This window comes from Primulina tabacum, chromosome 4 (genome assembly GCF_025594145.1).
Source record: "Primulina tabacum isolate GXHZ01 chromosome 4, ASM2559414v2, whole genome shotgun sequence".
NCBI classification, from domain to species: Eukaryota; Viridiplantae; Streptophyta; class Magnoliopsida; order Lamiales; family Gesneriaceae; genus Primulina; species Primulina tabacum.
Window position 1 is genome coordinate 5,080,659 of NC_134553.1, and position 16,776 is coordinate 5,097,434.

At 33.4% G+C, this 16,776-nt stretch overlaps 3 protein-coding genes across 5 annotated transcripts; all 3 read left to right on the top strand.

Annotated features, from left to right (window-relative positions):
- Positions 1-1,035: 1,035 nt before the first annotated feature.
- On the top strand, positions 1,036-4,351 carry LOC142542705 (phosphoglycerate kinase, cytosolic). The gene is made up of 7 exons (XM_075649485.1): positions 1,036-1,192; positions 1,314-1,510; positions 2,085-2,162; positions 2,255-2,515; positions 2,779-3,096; positions 3,305-3,463; positions 3,972-4,351. Exons 2-7 carry the CDS (start codon positions 1,316-1,318, stop codon positions 4,164-4,166), a joined length of 1,206 nt encoding a protein of 401 aa, XP_075505600.1. The 5' UTR covers positions 1,036-1,192; positions 1,314-1,315; the 3' UTR covers positions 4,167-4,351.
- Positions 4,352-5,102: 751 nt separating this feature from the next.
- On the top strand, positions 5,103-7,352 carry LOC142542706 (tRNA (mnm(5)s(2)U34)-methyltransferase, chloroplastic). The gene is made up of 6 exons (XM_075649486.1): positions 5,103-5,389; positions 5,475-5,538; positions 5,748-5,940; positions 6,711-6,784; positions 6,863-7,018; positions 7,095-7,352. The coding sequence occupies exons 1-6, from the start codon at positions 5,146-5,148 to the stop codon at positions 7,216-7,218; spliced, it is 855 nt and encodes a 284-aa protein (XP_075505601.1). The 5' UTR covers positions 5,103-5,145; the 3' UTR covers positions 7,219-7,352.
- Positions 7,353-8,971: 1,619 nt separating this feature from the next.
- On the top strand, positions 8,972-16,326 carry LOC142542708 (proteasome subunit alpha type-2-A-like). 3 transcript variants are annotated; one of them, XM_075649487.1, is made up of 12 exons: positions 8,972-9,104; positions 9,490-9,567; positions 9,650-9,726; positions 10,288-10,352; positions 10,719-10,765; positions 11,242-11,317; positions 12,101-12,168; positions 13,118-13,187; positions 15,243-15,328; positions 15,574-15,636; positions 15,913-15,978; positions 16,072-16,326. In XM_075649487.1, exons 2-12 carry the CDS (start codon positions 9,527-9,529, stop codon positions 16,118-16,120), a joined length of 708 nt encoding a protein of 235 aa, XP_075505602.1. In that variant the 5' UTR covers positions 8,972-9,104; positions 9,490-9,526; the 3' UTR covers positions 16,121-16,326. The 3 variants fall into 3 exon arrangements, with proteins under 3 accessions (XP_075505602.1, XP_075505604.1, XP_075505603.1); XM_075649489.1 differs by having other exon boundaries at positions 9,007-9,070; XM_075649488.1 differs by having other exon boundaries at positions 9,046-9,104; positions 9,487-9,567.
- Positions 16,327-16,776: the final 450 nt, after the last annotated feature.

Consider the following 16,776-nt stretch of genomic DNA (forward strand, 5'->3'; position numbering starts at 1 on the left):
TCGATCCAAATTCGAACCAAAATTGTTTTGTTCGTGAGTCGCTCATGAGTCTTAATATTTTATTAATATAATATTATTAAATATTAACTATATACACATTTCGAGCCTCTCGGACGTTTCGAGCTTTCGAATTTTCATCCTCGAATTTTAATATTTGAGTAATAATTCAAATAAATTCGAACATTTCGAGCAGGACGCGAACTCAAACTTTATTTCGAGTTGAACTCGAGCCAAAAAATTAAAATTTTCAAGCTTTGAATTGAGTTCAAATATACTTAATTCGAGCCATATTCAAACATTAAATTTTTAATAATATTCGGCTCGATTCGGTTCGTTTATACTTTTAATAGTGACATATTAACTCAATATATGATCAATTTCTAAATTAGCATCACTAGATGATAATTATATAAATAATTTTTATAAATATCTGCTAGTAGGTAGAAATTAAAATCAAATAAATATTTTTATTTAATTTTATATATTATATAATATGATAATTATATAAATGAACTCGAGATAATTATATAAATGATTTTTATAAATCTCAATAAAATTATTAGTATCACTCGATTAACCTTAAAAATTGATATTTTACTTGATTCACAAAATCAAGTGATTCACAAAATCAAGGGCTCGGTTATCATATTATATAATATATAAAATTACGCTGAAAATAAATAAATCATACAAACAATAGTCGACGCATAAGAAATATGAACTCAAGCAACAACTTTGAAATTATAAATTTTATTATGATAAAGTTGATTTTGTCATTACAATCTAATATATAAATTTAATCACTCTAATTAAAATCATGCCAAACATTAAATATAATATCATACATCTTGTTTATCTTAACTTATCTTTATATTATATATTACATGTTTATCATATCATATGTATCAAACCATGTCTAAAAATATTAAACAAAAGGTCTAAACACAAAGTACGCAGGGGTGGAATAAACGAATATACTAGTTTGATGCTGAAACAAACTCCAGGGGCGATAATGTCAATTTACAAAACGGGAAGAGCGTGCGCATTACGGGCCGCCAGCTCAACCTAAGCCCGGTTCTCAGATATATAAAAAGCGACAAAGCGTTCTCGATCTTTCACTCTGCATTCTTGTTATCTGTTTACAATCATAAACACTGCTAAGGAATCGATCTCTACAGTTGACACTATCAGCGTAAGCTCCGTTATCCGATCATCTTATGATTTATACTCATATTTTCAGGTATAATTTGTTGGTTTTATAATTTTAGCTGTTGATTTTGTGTTTTTTTAATGATTTGTTGTGTGAATTGAAGAAATGGCGACGAAGAAGAGCGTGGGATCGTTGAAAGAAGCCGATCTGAAGGGAAAAAGAGTTTTTGTCAGAGTGGATCTGAACGTGCCTTTGGATGATAACTTCAATATTACCGATGATAACAGAATTAGAGCTGCCCTTCCCACAATCAAGTACTTGATTGAACATGGTGCCAAAGTCATCCTCTCCTCACACCTCGTACGTGTTATTCGAGTTTATTTCTCTCCTGGATAGATTTACCATTTTTTTGATAATTAGATCAATAGTGGATGATTTATTAGAAGTTTCTATGACTCTTTGTCACCCGATTAAGCAGTTTTATCTGTCCAATGCCAATATTTTTACCTTTCCTTTTTTATTTGATGTTATGATTTTTTCTCAGATGTTTCATTTAATGGGCTTGAAGTTTAGATCTTTATATGTGTGTGTGTGTGAGAGAGAGAGAGAGAGAGAGAGAGTTTGGGTCTTTAGGATTGTTTAATAGGTTTCACCGTGCGGGCAATACATGGTGTAAGGATTGTAATGTTGTGATTGAGTTTGTCGTTCGAGTTTCTGCTAGTAGTTTATCGACGATTCATAGATTCTTATCCGTGTGCTGTCCCATTCTTTTCCTGTTAACTTTGCAATGTGAATATCTTGTGGAGATTGATAGATGGAAGGAAAGTTGAAGGTTCTCCTGATGCTAAAATGTGTAATGTGGTGATGTTAGAAACTATTGTATAGAGATGCTTTTATGATAAGAAGTGATTAATAACATTACCATGGGTTTCAGGGGCGCCCGAAAGGCGTGACTCCAAAGTACAGTTTGAAGCCTCTTGTTCCTAGACTCTCTGAACTTCTTGGAGTCGAGGTATGTTGGTCCTTAAGTTTTAAAAGGCTGTCTATCTCTTGTGCAAAGTTGTTTTTTGATTATCTTATCTGATTTTTTTTAAATATTTATAGGTCAAGATGGCTAATGACTGTGTTGGTGAAGAAGTTCAGAAGTTGGTAGCGGGGTTGCCTGAGGGAGGTGTACTTCTTCTGGAGAATGTCAGGTTTCACAAAGAAGAAGAAAAGAATGATCCCGAGTTTGCAAAGAAGCTTGCGTCACTAGCAGATTTGTATGTTAATGATGCATTTGGAACTGCTCATAGAGCCCACGCTTCAACAGAGGGAGTGGCCAAGTATTTGGAACCTTCTGTTGCCGGATTCCTGATGCAGAAGGTTTGTGTCATTTGAACTTTCTGTTTAGATGTATTAAATCTGTCGTCATATTTTGGTAGAGCCATTGATTTCAATGTTTATTTGTCAATATAGTCTCTTTAAACAGTGTGGTGTTGTCTACTGTCGAATAAAAACTTGTTTAGTAATTTTATGCTTTGACTTCTATTCAGGTTAAGAAGCAACATTTCCTTCTCATAATTGTTGGTGATTCTTATTTAAAATGGTACGAGCATTAGCCATTATATTCTTGATTTTGTTTTCAGGAGCTTGACTATCTAGTTGGGGCTGTGACCAACCCCAAGAAGCCTTTTGCTGCAATTGTTGGCGGCTCAAAGGTATCCACCAAAATCAGTGTTATAGAGTCACTGTTACAAAAGGTGGACATTCTTTTACTGGGTGGAGGAATGATCTTTACCTTCTACAAAGCTCAAGGATATGCTGTGGGATCCTCACTTGTAGAGGAAGACAAGCTTGATCTGGCTACTTCACTTTTGGAGAAGGCTAAGGCAAAGGGGGTTTCTATCCTGCTACCTTCTGATGTGGTTGTTGCTGACAAGTTCGCTGCTGATGCTAACTGCAAGGTAGGCAGTTTTTGTGTAGCAGGTGAATTTAATTTTATATAGTTCTGTATTTCACTGACACAAATTACCATCAAAGCGGTCATTGCATTATCTTACATTTCGACTGTTTACCATGCTCTGGTGGTTAAAATTGAAAATGGTTGCAGTTGAAGAGCATTTGTACCAATATCCTCGAGGAATAAAATTGTACTTTTTTGTTTCTTTTAAGGTTGTTCCGGCATCTGGAATCCCTGACGGTTGGATGGGCTTGGATATCGGACCTGATAGTATCAAATCGTTTGGTGAAGCTCTAGATACCACCAAGACAATAATCTGGAATGGACCTATGGGTGTGTTTGAGTTTGACAAATTTGCTGCTGGAACAGAGGTATGACTTGAAATTTCTATTTGAGTGATAAACAACACTACATAGTGGATTTTGTTCCAGGGTGTCCCCCTGATAAATCAGGTTGTAGCCGGATTCTCTATTGCGTTGGTTTCAAATTAGCCCATCATGTTATAAATCTGTCCGGCTTCAGACTGTCGGGTTTATTTTTTTACATTTTATTTTGAAATTGAAAAAGAAATGGAGAAATATAGGCTTGGTATTTTTTTCAGTCATACTGAACCATAAAAATCTATTGAGAGAATATAAAAAAATTGTTTTGGGCCTGATAGGATTGCCTGAAAAATATTAGAACCTTTCCTAATAAGCTGGGTCTGTTAATTGACCAAAATAACCTGCGATGTTAACATACAGGTTTAAATCGAGTTGTACTTTATCTGTTTCTGAGTCAACACCCTATTTTTATTTGATGACCTTGTCGTGGTCTATCGTCCGGCTACAAAATCACTGCTTTTGGTATCTATCTGGTGCTCCTGATTTTCTTTTCCAGGCTATTGCCAAGAAACTAGCAGAACTCAGTGGAAAGGGAGTGACCACGATCATCGGAGGAGGCGACTCTGTTGCTGCAGTCGAGAAGGTTGGTCTTGCAGACAAGATGAGCCATATTTCAACTGGAGGAGGTGCCAGCTTGGAACTTCTCGAGGGGAAAATGCTTCCGGGAGTTCTCGCCCTCAATGAAGCTTAAGTGGCTAGTTGCTGTGTTGGTTTTTTTTGTCATGTCTTTCGTTGTAGTCATCCCCCTTTTTCACCAGGTCGTGTGGAGATTAATGTTGTAAGAGCTAGTTTTGTGGAAATGGTGGTTACAATTTTAATAATCATCGCTACTACCATGACTCGAGATGAATAAGAAAATCTCTATTTGCATAGTTATCGTTGCTTCAAATGGCGCACCATATTTATAGCAAATTATGCTTCATGTGAGCAAAATTTAAGGAGATTCTATGACCTCCATTTTAATTATTTAAAATCAGTGTATTTTTTATTACGTATTAATAAAAAAATATACGAAACTTCGATTTTTATTGGTGAAGGGTAATTCAATGTTTTGTTAAGCTGTACCATTTAACCTGATCGATGTTTTCTCATTTATCCCTTGATAATGCGTCAGATAACTAAAAATTATATATATCTTACTGACTTATTTAAAAATTAACAGTTTTAATTGTTTTTTTATTAATTCCTATCATTATAATATTATTTATATTTGACTATAAATCAAATTAATTATAATAAAATACATTAATACAGGCTAGAAAATTCGTATTAGGTTAGGTGGGGATCAATTTCTCGATGTCACAAAAATTTATATTCACAAAACACGTCTTCATCTTGATTCATTAAAAAATAATATTTTCACGAACTATGCATCTCAATTTATTAACAAATATTTTTTAAATATAAATATAACCTTGAATAAACTCACAGTATATTTAATCATACGAGTATGTCTCTTGTGAGGCGGTCGGTCAACTCTACCTACTCTTAGCATAAAAAGTAATATTTTTTTTATGGATTACCTAAATAAGAGATCCGTCTCACAAAATACGACCCGTGAGACAGTCTCTTGCAAGTGTTTGTCTAATCATACATATTAATCTAATTTCTCAGGTTCGCATATTCATCACGGTTTTCATTACAATAATACTCATTTTGAAGACGGAAGTATGGTTTTCATTGGAGCGTTCCCAAATTCCATTGTTTCATTACTGCCTGAAAGATTCCTTAAATTACAGAACTGCCTCAGATTCTTCTTCTCCACCCCTTCACCGAATTTTTCTTCCAAATTACAGCAAAAACCTAGGAAAGTTTCCATGTTTACGAATTCCATTGCACAAGAAGAGTACGTTGCCACATCCAAGGATAACTTTCATGCTTCAATTCCCCAACCCCGTGATTCCTTCCATTCAGGTTCTCTTTGTTGGCATTGAAGGTTTTTTGCTTAATTTCTAGGTTTCTTGTTCTAATTTTTGGCAGTTTTTCGGTCATAATTCAGGATTAGAAGATGTTGTGACTGGATACATATTCGGCAAGAAGAAGGCCACTGAAGTTGCTCACTTGTAGGCATTTATTGATTCTCCGGTTGAATAAGAAGAGCTAGGGGCGCATATATACTAGCCAAATCACAATCTTAGTTAGAACAGAATAATTTGTTTACTTGAATTTGGCTAAAAATAATCTGGGAAGCATTGGAGCTAGGATTTTTTTTGCTAATTATACTCTCTTTCTTATTATCTGATAATGAATTTGATGGTTTTTCTTATATTAGGATATGGAAGAATGTAGTTCGAAAAGGAGATGTGGTTGTAGATGCCACCTGTGGCAATGGATTTGATACTTTAGCTTTGCTAAAATTGATTGGTGATAGAACGCACAGAGGTCGTGTTTATGCAATGGACCTTCAAAAAAACGCTTTGGAAAACACTTCTTCTTTGTTGGATCAGTCCGTCAGCCCTGATGAGGTTATTTTGTGTTTGTGTGTTTGATGATATGCCCACTATTGATCCCTAAACGATTGGTACATGATGACTGCCAGTTTGTATCTATTAATCTTTTTATGGCATTCTGGTCCAAGTCAATAGTTGTTGATAATGAACAATGGTTTGGCTCGACTTAGGAAATGCAGCTTAGAACTGGTGTGGTTATAGTTGAACTATATGCAATGTTATTGTGTGGGAACATGTGATTTTTGCCGGTGTTCTATGGTTGTGATATGTTATATCATGTGTTTTATGTGTATTAATGCTAAACTTTGCTATGCATGTGACAATGTCACACTATGGTCTGTTTTGTGCATATCCACTTTGTTAGCAGATGATCCTGCTGTCAACAACTTGGAAGTAAGTGCCCAATCCATTCCATGAGTCAGGAAAAATTTTTGTGTGAACGACTGGGCAAATTAGTTTGTCTTGGGTGGTCGTTTATCTTATGGAACAAAATAGGGATATTGTCAGCTGGTAATTTGGAGTGGTTTCTTGTGTACATTGCTCAGAAATTTTGGCAGAGACAGAACAAAAACCATTGTTAGCCCTCTGCCATGTTTCGTGCCTCGAATTTGTTGTGCAAAGAAGTCCAAACTCATTTATTTTCTTTTCACGTTTGTTAAAAAATCGATGCTATGTGTGAGTTAGCTCTGACAATCTGTTTTGGTATTTAGTTGATGTTTGGTTTTATCTTTACTCTTTGGTCTCTCTTAAGAAACCCATATTGAGATTTTTTTGTGGCAATGCAGAGAGACCTTGTAGAACTGTATGCCCTTTGCCATACCAAAATGGAAGAAATTGTTCCCCAGGGTGTCTCAGTGAGGTATTTTTACAACTTTGTGATGAAAAAATTTGATTGATGTGGACATCAATTTGACTGTGATTTTACGTTGCTCTTTAGGTTAGTTGCATTCAACTTGGGTTACCTTCCAGGAGGAGACAAAAGGATTAAAACCCAGTCAGAAACGACGCTCCTTGCATTAGAAGCCGCAGAAAAAATACTTGCACCTGGAGGCCTCATTAGTTTAGTGATCTATGTGGGACATTCTGGTGGAAGGTAACAATATGTTCACTTCTTGGATTTTGTTATAATGATCATTCGTCTTCTAAAATATGATTCCATTATTTTGTAGGGAGGAGTTGGACGCTGTCCAGTCTTTTGCTTCTAGATTGCCTGCAAACAATTGGACATGCTGCAATCTCCAAATGTTAAACCGACCCTCAGCTCCGGTACTCGTTTTGTTGTCAAAAAGATGAGAGTGGATGTATCATTTATACACTGTTAGTTTGTATCTTGAATTATGCATTATATCTGTAAATCCAAATATACTTTATCACCTCTAGGCATTCGTTTACCTTGGAGGTTGACTAAACATTCAGCGCTTCTTGTTGTTCCTTGTCATGTTCGTGGCTGAGCATCATCTGCTAGACTATATCTTCCACAGTATGTGGAAGTTCAGGATTTTGGGTTTGAAATTACCCTTGCCTTATTGATTTATGGACATTTCATTTATTCATATTTATGAACTAGTTCTCATGTGCCCTGTGCAATAGTAGTACGTAAATGGGATACTAGTATCGACACTTACCTTGTCTATTTGAGAGTTGATGATCATATATACAAAACATGAAATTTAAGCCATTAATGAGTAATGACTGGAAATTAGATGATTCCCTTGTGGAAGATTTATTTGTTGATGAAACCTGCTAACGCGATGCCAAAAGTCTGTACCTTTTTCGATCTGGGTCTGTTCTAATATGTTCATATTTTGTAGATAGCTGAGTTAAAATTTTGCTAGTATTGGTTAAAATTTTACAGAGGTCCGTCACCCTTAATTCTGGCCGTTGGATATTTCAAAAATAAATTTGGAGTTGAAGAAGCAGAAAATTTTTTTGACCAGTGAACGATCGCGGTGGGACTCGAAACCTCTAATCTCCTGCTCCGGAGGCTAGCGCCTTATCCATTAGGCCACGCGATCGCGAATCACAAGCTGAATAATCATCCATGTTTGGTTCATTTTTAATTTAGCATGGAGGTCCTTGATTATGATTGAAAGCCCTCACTATTTATGTTATTTGTGTTATTAAATATCCCTCCTCAAAGGTGTGATAATTTATAATTCTTGAATAGTGATAATGATAAATTAATATAATATTTAAATTTTTATTATATTTTTTTTATAAATTAATTTCATATATTTTTATTATTTTCAATCATTTTAAAGAAAATAAATTGTAATGCAAATCTATCTTAAATTAAATTTTTATAAATTTCTAATGTTGTTAATTAATTCTTTTATGAAAATAAATATTTATTAAATTCTAATTTATTTTGTTTAATGATTACCGTAATATTTTCAAATATATTTCTAATAAATTTATTTAAATTAATTTTAATAAATGTAAATTATAATTTTAAATATTTAATTATCTATCCAATTATTTTAAAAATATATATTTAATTAATACTTGGGGCATTTTGGTCATTGCAATAAAATTTACAAAATTAATCCATCATTTTAAAATCATACTAAACACTATGTTGTTTATCCCACCACACTATTAATCCATACATCTCATTTTTTAATCACTCTAATTACTAATCATTTACTTATCTCATCACACGTACCAAACCGAGCATGAAGGTTTTGTGAATCGATGCTGATGATTTCAAAAATATAATTTATTCCTCATTTTAAGGAAAAACATTGACGGTGATATTTAATCTCTCACTAGTTCGTTAACAATAATTTCCTAAAGAGTCGTCATTAAAGGAAAAAAAGAAAAAAAAATACTCCACATACAAAATTGTATAATCTTATTTATCTAGAAAAACTTCACGCCAATGCAATTAAATAAAATTTATATTTTCTATAAATAGTTATTAAGTATTATTATTTAATATTAAAAATATAAATTTTAAATTATATAATGCAGAATAACTGGTTGAATAAATCAGGCCCAAAAGAATAACAAATTGTACTCAATAGAATAGGCCCATTATTGTTTGTGGCCGACATCATGGGCTTAAGATCAAGCATTTGTTTGTTCTTCTCGCCCAAGAAAACTGTCTCAAAAACTCATCCTCTGTGTTCTACACTGCAAAATTGTAAGCCATTTTGGCAGCAGCATTTCAATCTTTCGTATGATCTTGTCCCCTTGATCTTCAGTATTTTGCGTTGATTCTAAGAACTTTAGCACTGATCTTTCAGTGTTTTTAGGTCTAGTGAATATCAAGAAAAAAAATATAATTAAGTTTGGGTTTTAATCCTCGTCGGTCATTTACCAGATTTCCATTTGGTTAGATCCTTAGAGGGTATTCAGACATAATTTTTGGATGAAAAGTAAACCATTCGACTTATTTCTGTATCCATTTCAGAGGCTAATTATCGATTTTGAGTCTTAGGACCTAGAGAGTCTCGATAAATCTTTAAGTCAGCCTTCGAAAGTTCAATTTTTTTTATTTATGTGAAAAAAGTCTGTTGGAATGGTCAGTATGAATTTATGTTGGTTTTGTTTATGCTGCAGCTATTTATTCGAATATTAAAGTTTAAATCAAGAAATCATGGGCGATAGCCAGTATTCCTTTTCTCTCACTACTTTCAGGTATGCACTAATGGCTTGATGGATGTTTGTTTTAAGTTAATGTGTATAGCTTAGGTGTTGTTATTTCCCAATCGTTGTGCAGCCCCTCAGGAAAACTCGTTCAGATTGAACATGCATTGACTGCTGTCGGATCTGGTCAAACATCTTTAGGGATTAAAGGTAAATTTGAAGTTTATACCTGCACGTTATTGATGTAATTGCACAGTATTTATATAATTAAGTGCAACAAATTAGGATCCTCGTTAGTTTAAGAGGGTGAAGTGAAATGTTGGATGGGTATGGCATTCATAAGTTGAGAAAGCAATATATGTTATTACGAACATGAGAAAATGCTAAAGACATGAGTTTGGGTGTCTTAAGTTTAAGCTTTAAGATTTTGCATTTTAATAGGCTAAATTCAGCTAAAAACCGCAAGTTTATTATTTAAGGGGTTTGGGTTTCTTAAGTTTAAGCTTTAAGATTTTGCATTTTAATAGGCTAAATTCGCTCAAAACTGCAAGTTTATTATTTAAAGGGTTGCTTTATGGATTAAAATTAAATTTTGATGAGGAAACTTATCAGGATCTCTATCCTGAATTCAACAGAAAAGGCGTTATTATGGTGCTTGTGGGGAGTATTTTGTCCTATTTCCACCATTCTTTAAGTAACCTGTGACCTTCACAATAGAGAGGAGAACATTTGCTACAAAGTCTAATTATTCTTGTGTTTCGGTGGTTGCAGCTGCTAATGGTGTTGTTATTGCAACAGAGAAGAAATTACCTTCAATTTTGGTTGATGAGACATCTGTAAGTATCTTAGTGATAATAATGGGATTCAAGTTTTAATACTTGGAACTTTGAGATCTGTTTCAGTTGTATTCTGGAAGAGTGTAGATGGACTATCACAGGATTCAAGTTTTAATTCTCGGAACTTTGAGAACTTTTTCAATTGTATTACGGAAGAGTTCAGATGGACTATCTGTTTTAATTAGTTTACTCTCTCTTGAACCTAACGAATCGATCCCATCCTCCTATGTGTTTCTACTGTTATTATTTGCAGTGCTTCTGGCACAATTTGTTTTCATTGTCTCACATTTTTCCTTGTTTTTTATTTGAAGTTAGTTATGTTTGATGTGATGTCCTTGGTTTCTGAGAGTTTATTTACTTTTGTAGGTGCAGAAGATTCAGATTTTGACTCCAAACATTGGAGTTGTATACAGGTTGACTTTCATCATCTGACTCCTATGCATTGATCCTAAATATGTTTATCACCTTGCCTTTTTTCCCAAAATGTATCTTTATGAAATGTTTATGTGTAATAAGCATTTCTTGCAATGATAATGATATTTGCGTCGAGGCCTTTGATTTTTAAATCAAGGACTAGAGGTGATTTTCTGGTCATATGTTTTACTTCTGATAGGCTAATGTGGATGTGCACGGGACTCTGGTTTTCATGGTGGGGTTTTGCCAAAAAGTATTAATAAAGTCCAAATACTTTTCAGTTTTTGATTCACGGAGTTAGAATCTCCTTTGTTCAAATAAGCTTGGAGCTTGTCATTTTTTAGTATACGAGCCTCCACTACCTGTAAATGTTTGAATATCAAATTTCTTCACTTGTGTTTATTTTCTTTCTGAATGTTTTGTAGATTTGTAGGAGTTCTCAGATGGGTTGACTAATTATTTTCTCATCTTGCAGTGGAATGGGCCCTGATTCTCGAGTTTTGGTTAGAAAAAGTAGGAAACAGGCAGAGCAATATTATCGCCTTTACAAAGTACTTATCTGCTCCATATATCTACTTTTCTTTTCTTTCTTTGCTACTGCTACAATCACTTGCTTGATGCTTCTTTGCTTCTATACAAATTTAGTGAGCCGAGGTTCATTTGTCTTTGTATATGTGTATCAGTATATCTTTGAAGCTTGAAGGGAGCCAAAATTTTATTATTTTTAAATGAATTTGAAAGTCATACTTGACATTAACTGTCTTCAAAATTCTTGTTTTTAATTGCTAGTAATCCAATTAATATATGTGAAATGAATTAAATATTTATGGGGGATGGATATGATCTATCTGTTTCATTTTTTTCATTACTGTTCATTAGGGTTTTATTTTAATGTAAGTTGGGGCTGATCTTTATTTTCATTACTTAGCAACAGCTGGTTTTACATCACATTTGGCTCTTCTGTTTTGGTTGTGTTTAACTGGGTGGTCTAAGACTTTCCTTCGAACTCACCACTTCACTTATAGACTGGTTGTAGCTTTGTTATATTCCAAATAAAATGAAAAAGAGTTTATTTCCCCTTTTACCTTATTTGTGGAGTTCTATGTGGACGTTCTGTGGTGTATTTGTGTGATGAATAAAAGGAAACCATCTTTGGAGCTACTGGGAAGGCTTTGAACTGCTAAAAAATACATGAATCAGTTACATCATTTATGCCTTCTCCATACCAACCATGTCTTTTTTCATTATTTTAAATTTTTTTGGAAGTCAGTTGTGGGTAACATGACACTAATATCTTCTGCTTACACGTTCATTTTTTCTACCATTAAATACAGGAACAAATCCCAGTGACTCAACTAGTGAGGGAAACTGCCACTGTTATGCAAGAATTCACACAATCGGGGTAAGTGTTACACGCTCTTATGTGATTTGTCGGGCGCTAGTGAGGCAAGATTATTTTATTTATTTTGAGTCCTTTCATGAATGGCCAGTCTACAATTCATGACTTTAAAATTATTTTATGATTTGAAGATGAAATGTTTCACTACTTAGCTAGTTGCCACCTCTGGTGGGACTTGGGAACATGCACTAAGCTACGTAGTGATGGGTTGGAGTGTATAGTAACAGTATATGAATTTATTGTGGTCCCATTAACTTTTTAACCTCTCATTCCATTTGGTAATATTATTATATGTTTTCTTCTCTAATGTAAGCATATCTATACATGGTGAACTGGTTTGTTTCTAATCGATTCGGAGAATAGAAATTTTAACCAGCTTCTTGAGATTGACCGGCCAAAACCAGTAAAGAAATGAGCTACGACTGTTTTTTCATTTTTGTTGTGGCTGAGATTTTTAATACAGCGGCTTTTCAACACTGTACTAACAGGTTCATCGTTTTCCTCTGGTTGTCTGGTCATCTATCCGTAGAGTCTTGCCACCCTCTCCACCATGTTAGAACCATCAATGAGGACTCCTGTCCAAATTTTCTCTGAGAGATTTCTTTATAGGTTTCCAAATGATCAATAATGCAGCAAAATTTTCAGAGAGCCATTTTTGGTAGTTGGTACAAAAAAAACTCCCCCAAAAGAAAAACCACCTGCTTTTCAGCTGAATCTTCCTTGAAACTTTCTCTTGTTGACCACGAGAAAGAACTTGAGGGAACTTATTTTGGATACAGTTTCATTTCTGTTAAATCATTATCCATGTTCGCTAAATAGGTGTGCCTCATATCCTTATCAGAATAATTCTGTACTGTCTTATGGACTGTAGGATAAGCTGGTTTGTTATGTCTCTTAAAGCATCAGTGTGCTTGTACCATATTTTCTTAGTTTTCTGGATTTTATGGCGCAGTGGTGTGAGGCCATTTGGTGTTTCTCTCTTGGTTGCTGGATATGATGACAAAGGTCCACAGCTTTATCAGGTATATTGACGACATTAAGGCATAGTTTGGTACACATGATAGGATAAACATGTGATATATAACATAAGGATAAGTTAAGGATAAATAAGATGTAGGATATTATATTTAATGTTTGGTATGATTTTAATAAAAGTGATTAAATTTATATATTAGATTGTAATGACAAAATTAACCTTATTATAATAAATTTTATAATTTCAAAGTTGTTGCTTGAGTTCATATTTTTTGCTTGCATGATTTATTTATTTTTATCTAATTTTATATATTATATAATATGATAATTGAGCCCTTGATTTTGTTAGTCAAGTCAAATATTAATTTTTAAGGTTAATCGAGTGATACTAATAATTTTATTGATATTTATAAAATTATTTATATAATTATCTCGAATTCATTTATATAATTATCATATTATATAATATATAAAAATAAATAAAAATATTTATTTGATTTTAATTTCTACCTATATACTAGCATAGATTTATAAAAATCATTTATAAATTGAGGACAATTAAGTCATTTATAGTGTATTTTATCATTAATTAAAATTATCACACCTAATAGAAGGGACATTTTATCCTTCTAAAAAATTATTTATGAATCATGGGCTTTTTAAAAAGGTAAATATAATGGGTTTTTTAAAAAGGTATCAAACATGAGATAAGAAGGATTATTTATCAATCCCTCCCTTATCCCATGTACCAAACTATGCCTAAGTATTGGAATTGTTTTTTGCATTTTCAGTGTCTATTTCATGATAAGAGCCGATCCTTTCATTACAGATAGTAATGTGTATACGGTGGATCTGCATCTCATTGTTTGTACCACATATTTTATTGATTTTATAAAATATAAAGTTACATAATTAGTAGGTGACTTTTTTTGTCTTCTTTGGCATCTCATTGTTTTTGTCTCACATTTTTTTTATTGATTTTATAAAATATAAAGTTACATTTAATTAGTTGGTGATGTTTTTAGTCGTCTTCCTCTTCTCCATCTTCAATTTCTAGCTTTTTTGAGGTGCGGGGATAATTGTGTGTCGGACTGTCAGCTAAGGCGGCAATAACCTTGGTTTTTTCAGTTGCATTTCGTATAATACTGTGTAGGATTTAACACTTGACCTTTTATTAAGAGCTCTATAGCTAGTAGTAAAATATGAATCAAAATTTTTAAAGTTGCACCACAGTCAAGGTCGTTCTGACAATAGGGTTAATTGTTGACCCACAATAAGCCTATCCTAAATTGCTTCAATTTGCATTTTATTAGAATTGAATTCATTAACGTGGCTCTGACATCGATTATAGGATTGAACAATTGCTGCATTATCATAGTTAGTGGTACTTTAAAGCAATGTTCTAAAAAGTTTGGCAAAAATGCCCTGCTTCGGAGAAAGCGGAAAAAAACGGTTAAACTGTAGTTTGACCGAATTAAAAGTAATTAAGGTATTTAATTAAGTGTGCTTAAACCCAATTAATCGCATCTATTTGTTTTTTAGTTTTTTTATTTTGAAGATATGTCTGTTTTATTTTAAAATAATAAATTAGGTTTATAATTTCGATGTTTATTTTTTAATTTTAATTATGATTAAATATGTCTTATAATAATTTGACAAATATTTAGCATTTTTTAATGTGGTCTAGTTGCAAAAACAAATAAAGATTGCAATTTTGAGATTTTATGCTTTTATAAATATGAGAATTAATACATCAGACTTAAAGTTATCATATTTATGTATTATTTTATCTATTTATTGGTTTGAGATAATTACAATTACATTAAAAATAAAAAACAGTTTTTTCACGCTTAAGCCTGTGCTAATCTCGCTTAAGCTTGAAAAGCTTGGAGCTCGACATCCGCGCTTCGGGGGCTTCACGCTTTTTAGAACCTTGCTTTAAAGCCACACAACAGCCCAAACCCTCTGTTGCGAGCGTTCCACCAGTGGATATAATTGTTGCACGTTACATTGACATCAATTTATAGCTCGGAAGACCTACCTTGGAATTCGTTGCATGTCTTGGAAATAACCGTTGACGAACATCTTTTTTGGTCACATAGGTGGATCCATCAGGTTCTTACTTTTCCTGGAAGGCTTCGGCTATGGGAAAGAATGTATCAAATGCAAAGACATTTCTGGAAAAGAGGTTGGTTATTATTATTTTTTCACACTACCAAAAAAACGCCGCTGCTCCATCAAAATTTGCGTGGCTTTTAGTTGCGCTGTGATGATAATTAAGGCATAAAGAAATCTCTGTCCTCTTCGAGTCTGAGTTCATACTTAATCAATCCGCTGGTTGGCCATGTGTAGTACACTAATGATTTGTTGAACTTGAGTTATTTTGACGATACTGTTTCAATGATATGCGACTCATCGAAATACTTCTTTCAGGTATACTGATGGTATGGAGCTTGATGATGCTGTGCACACTGCAATCTTGACACTGAAAGAGGGGTAAGGCATCTACATATTCTAGTATTTGTTATAAAAATAATTGCGTAGCCAGTGAATTTTTGTTAGTAATGGGGGAAGTGAATATTGGATATATGTCATTCTTTTCTCCAATTTTTATTGGGAAAGGAAGAGTTGGTGTCTTTCCCAGGGTGCACTTTTCTTAGATTTCATATTTTCTTGTTCACTTAAAGCACCACCACCAATGGATTACTTTAATAAGTTGTGCCCGAGTTGGAGAAAACATTAGTCAATATTTTATCTGCATGCGCTTTCCAGATTCGAAGGACAGATATCTGGCAAAAACATTGAGATTGGTGTGATTGGCAACGACCAAATCTTCAAGTATGAATTATTTTTCTCCCTCTTTCAAGCACACTAGATGCCTCTATTGTACGATTGTATCTTGTTGACAATGGAGTCTGCGTCTCTTTGCAGGATTCTGACCCCATCCGAGATCGAGGATTATTTGCAGGAAGTGGAGTAGTTTTATGAATGAATTAGGTTGTACTCGATTTGAAAACCTTGTAAAACGAGAAATCCTAAGCAGTGAGTGTTGTTTATGGAAACTTACAACAACTGAACTTAAATTCTTCGCGCCGTTCGACTCTTTTCTTACGTAGCGAACATGATGGCTTGATCATTCCTTGACATTCAATGGTGCCTAGTGATCATTCTTCTTTCCTGCATTAAGCTGAGTCGAGTATCTCGTGAGTGGCTTGATTATGTTAGATTATTTCGAATCTCCTTGGTTCCTGGACTGGGTGGTGCTAATGTACGTTTTCCAATTTTCAAAAAATTAAATCGTTACTTTGCTTTATTTCTCGATATATATGTAATAACTATTCCAAGGATGTTCGTGTGCACGTTGACATAATTTATTTATATGATATGAAATAATGGAGTAATAATGAAAATTAACACGTGAATTGGTGATCATAAAAGATACATGAAACATGTGTTTGTTATTAACACTTTGCATTCAATCTGTATTTCTCATTATGTTTCATTTTATATAAATCTAACATACATATAAATATACCACTTTCATTTGTGAATTTCCTTATATGTCCTTGTTTATTTATTTAATTTAAGTTAGCAAATAAATTAATAGGTTATCTTAAAGGTTTTTTTTAATTCATT

Bases quoted from the DNA above. Each gene is read 5' to 3' on its own strand.
- LOC142542705 (XM_075649485.1), top strand. From the start codon at position 1,316: ATGGCGACGAAGAAGAGCGTGGGATCGTTGAAAGAAGCCGATCTGAAG. The intron at 1,511-2,084 runs GTACGTGTTATT...CATGGGTTTCAG, and splicing joins TCATCCTCTCCTCACACCTC to GGGCGCCCGAAAGGCGTGAC. The intron at 2,163-2,254 runs GTATGTTGGTCC...AAATATTTATAG, and splicing joins CTGAACTTCTTGGAGTCGAG to GTCAAGATGGCTAATGACTG.
- LOC142542706 (XM_075649486.1), top strand. From the start codon at position 5,146: ATGGTTTTCATTGGAGCGTTCCCAAATTCCATTGTTTCATTACTGCCT. The intron at 5,941-6,710 runs GTTATTTTGTGT...GTGGCAATGCAG, and splicing joins AGTCCGTCAGCCCTGATGAG to AGAGACCTTGTAGAACTGTA. The intron at 7,019-7,094 runs GTAACAATATGT...ATTATTTTGTAG, and splicing joins GTGGGACATTCTGGTGGAAG to GGAGGAGTTGGACGCTGTCC.
- LOC142542708 (XM_075649487.1), top strand. From the start codon at position 9,527: ATGGGCGATAGCCAGTATTCCTTTTCTCTCACTACTTTCAG. The intron at 10,766-11,241 runs GTTGACTTTCAT...CTCATCTTGCAG, and splicing joins AACATTGGAGTTGTATACAG to TGGAATGGGCCCTGATTCTC. The intron at 11,318-12,100 runs GTACTTATCTGC...CATTAAATACAG, and splicing joins AATATTATCGCCTTTACAAA to GAACAAATCCCAGTGACTCA.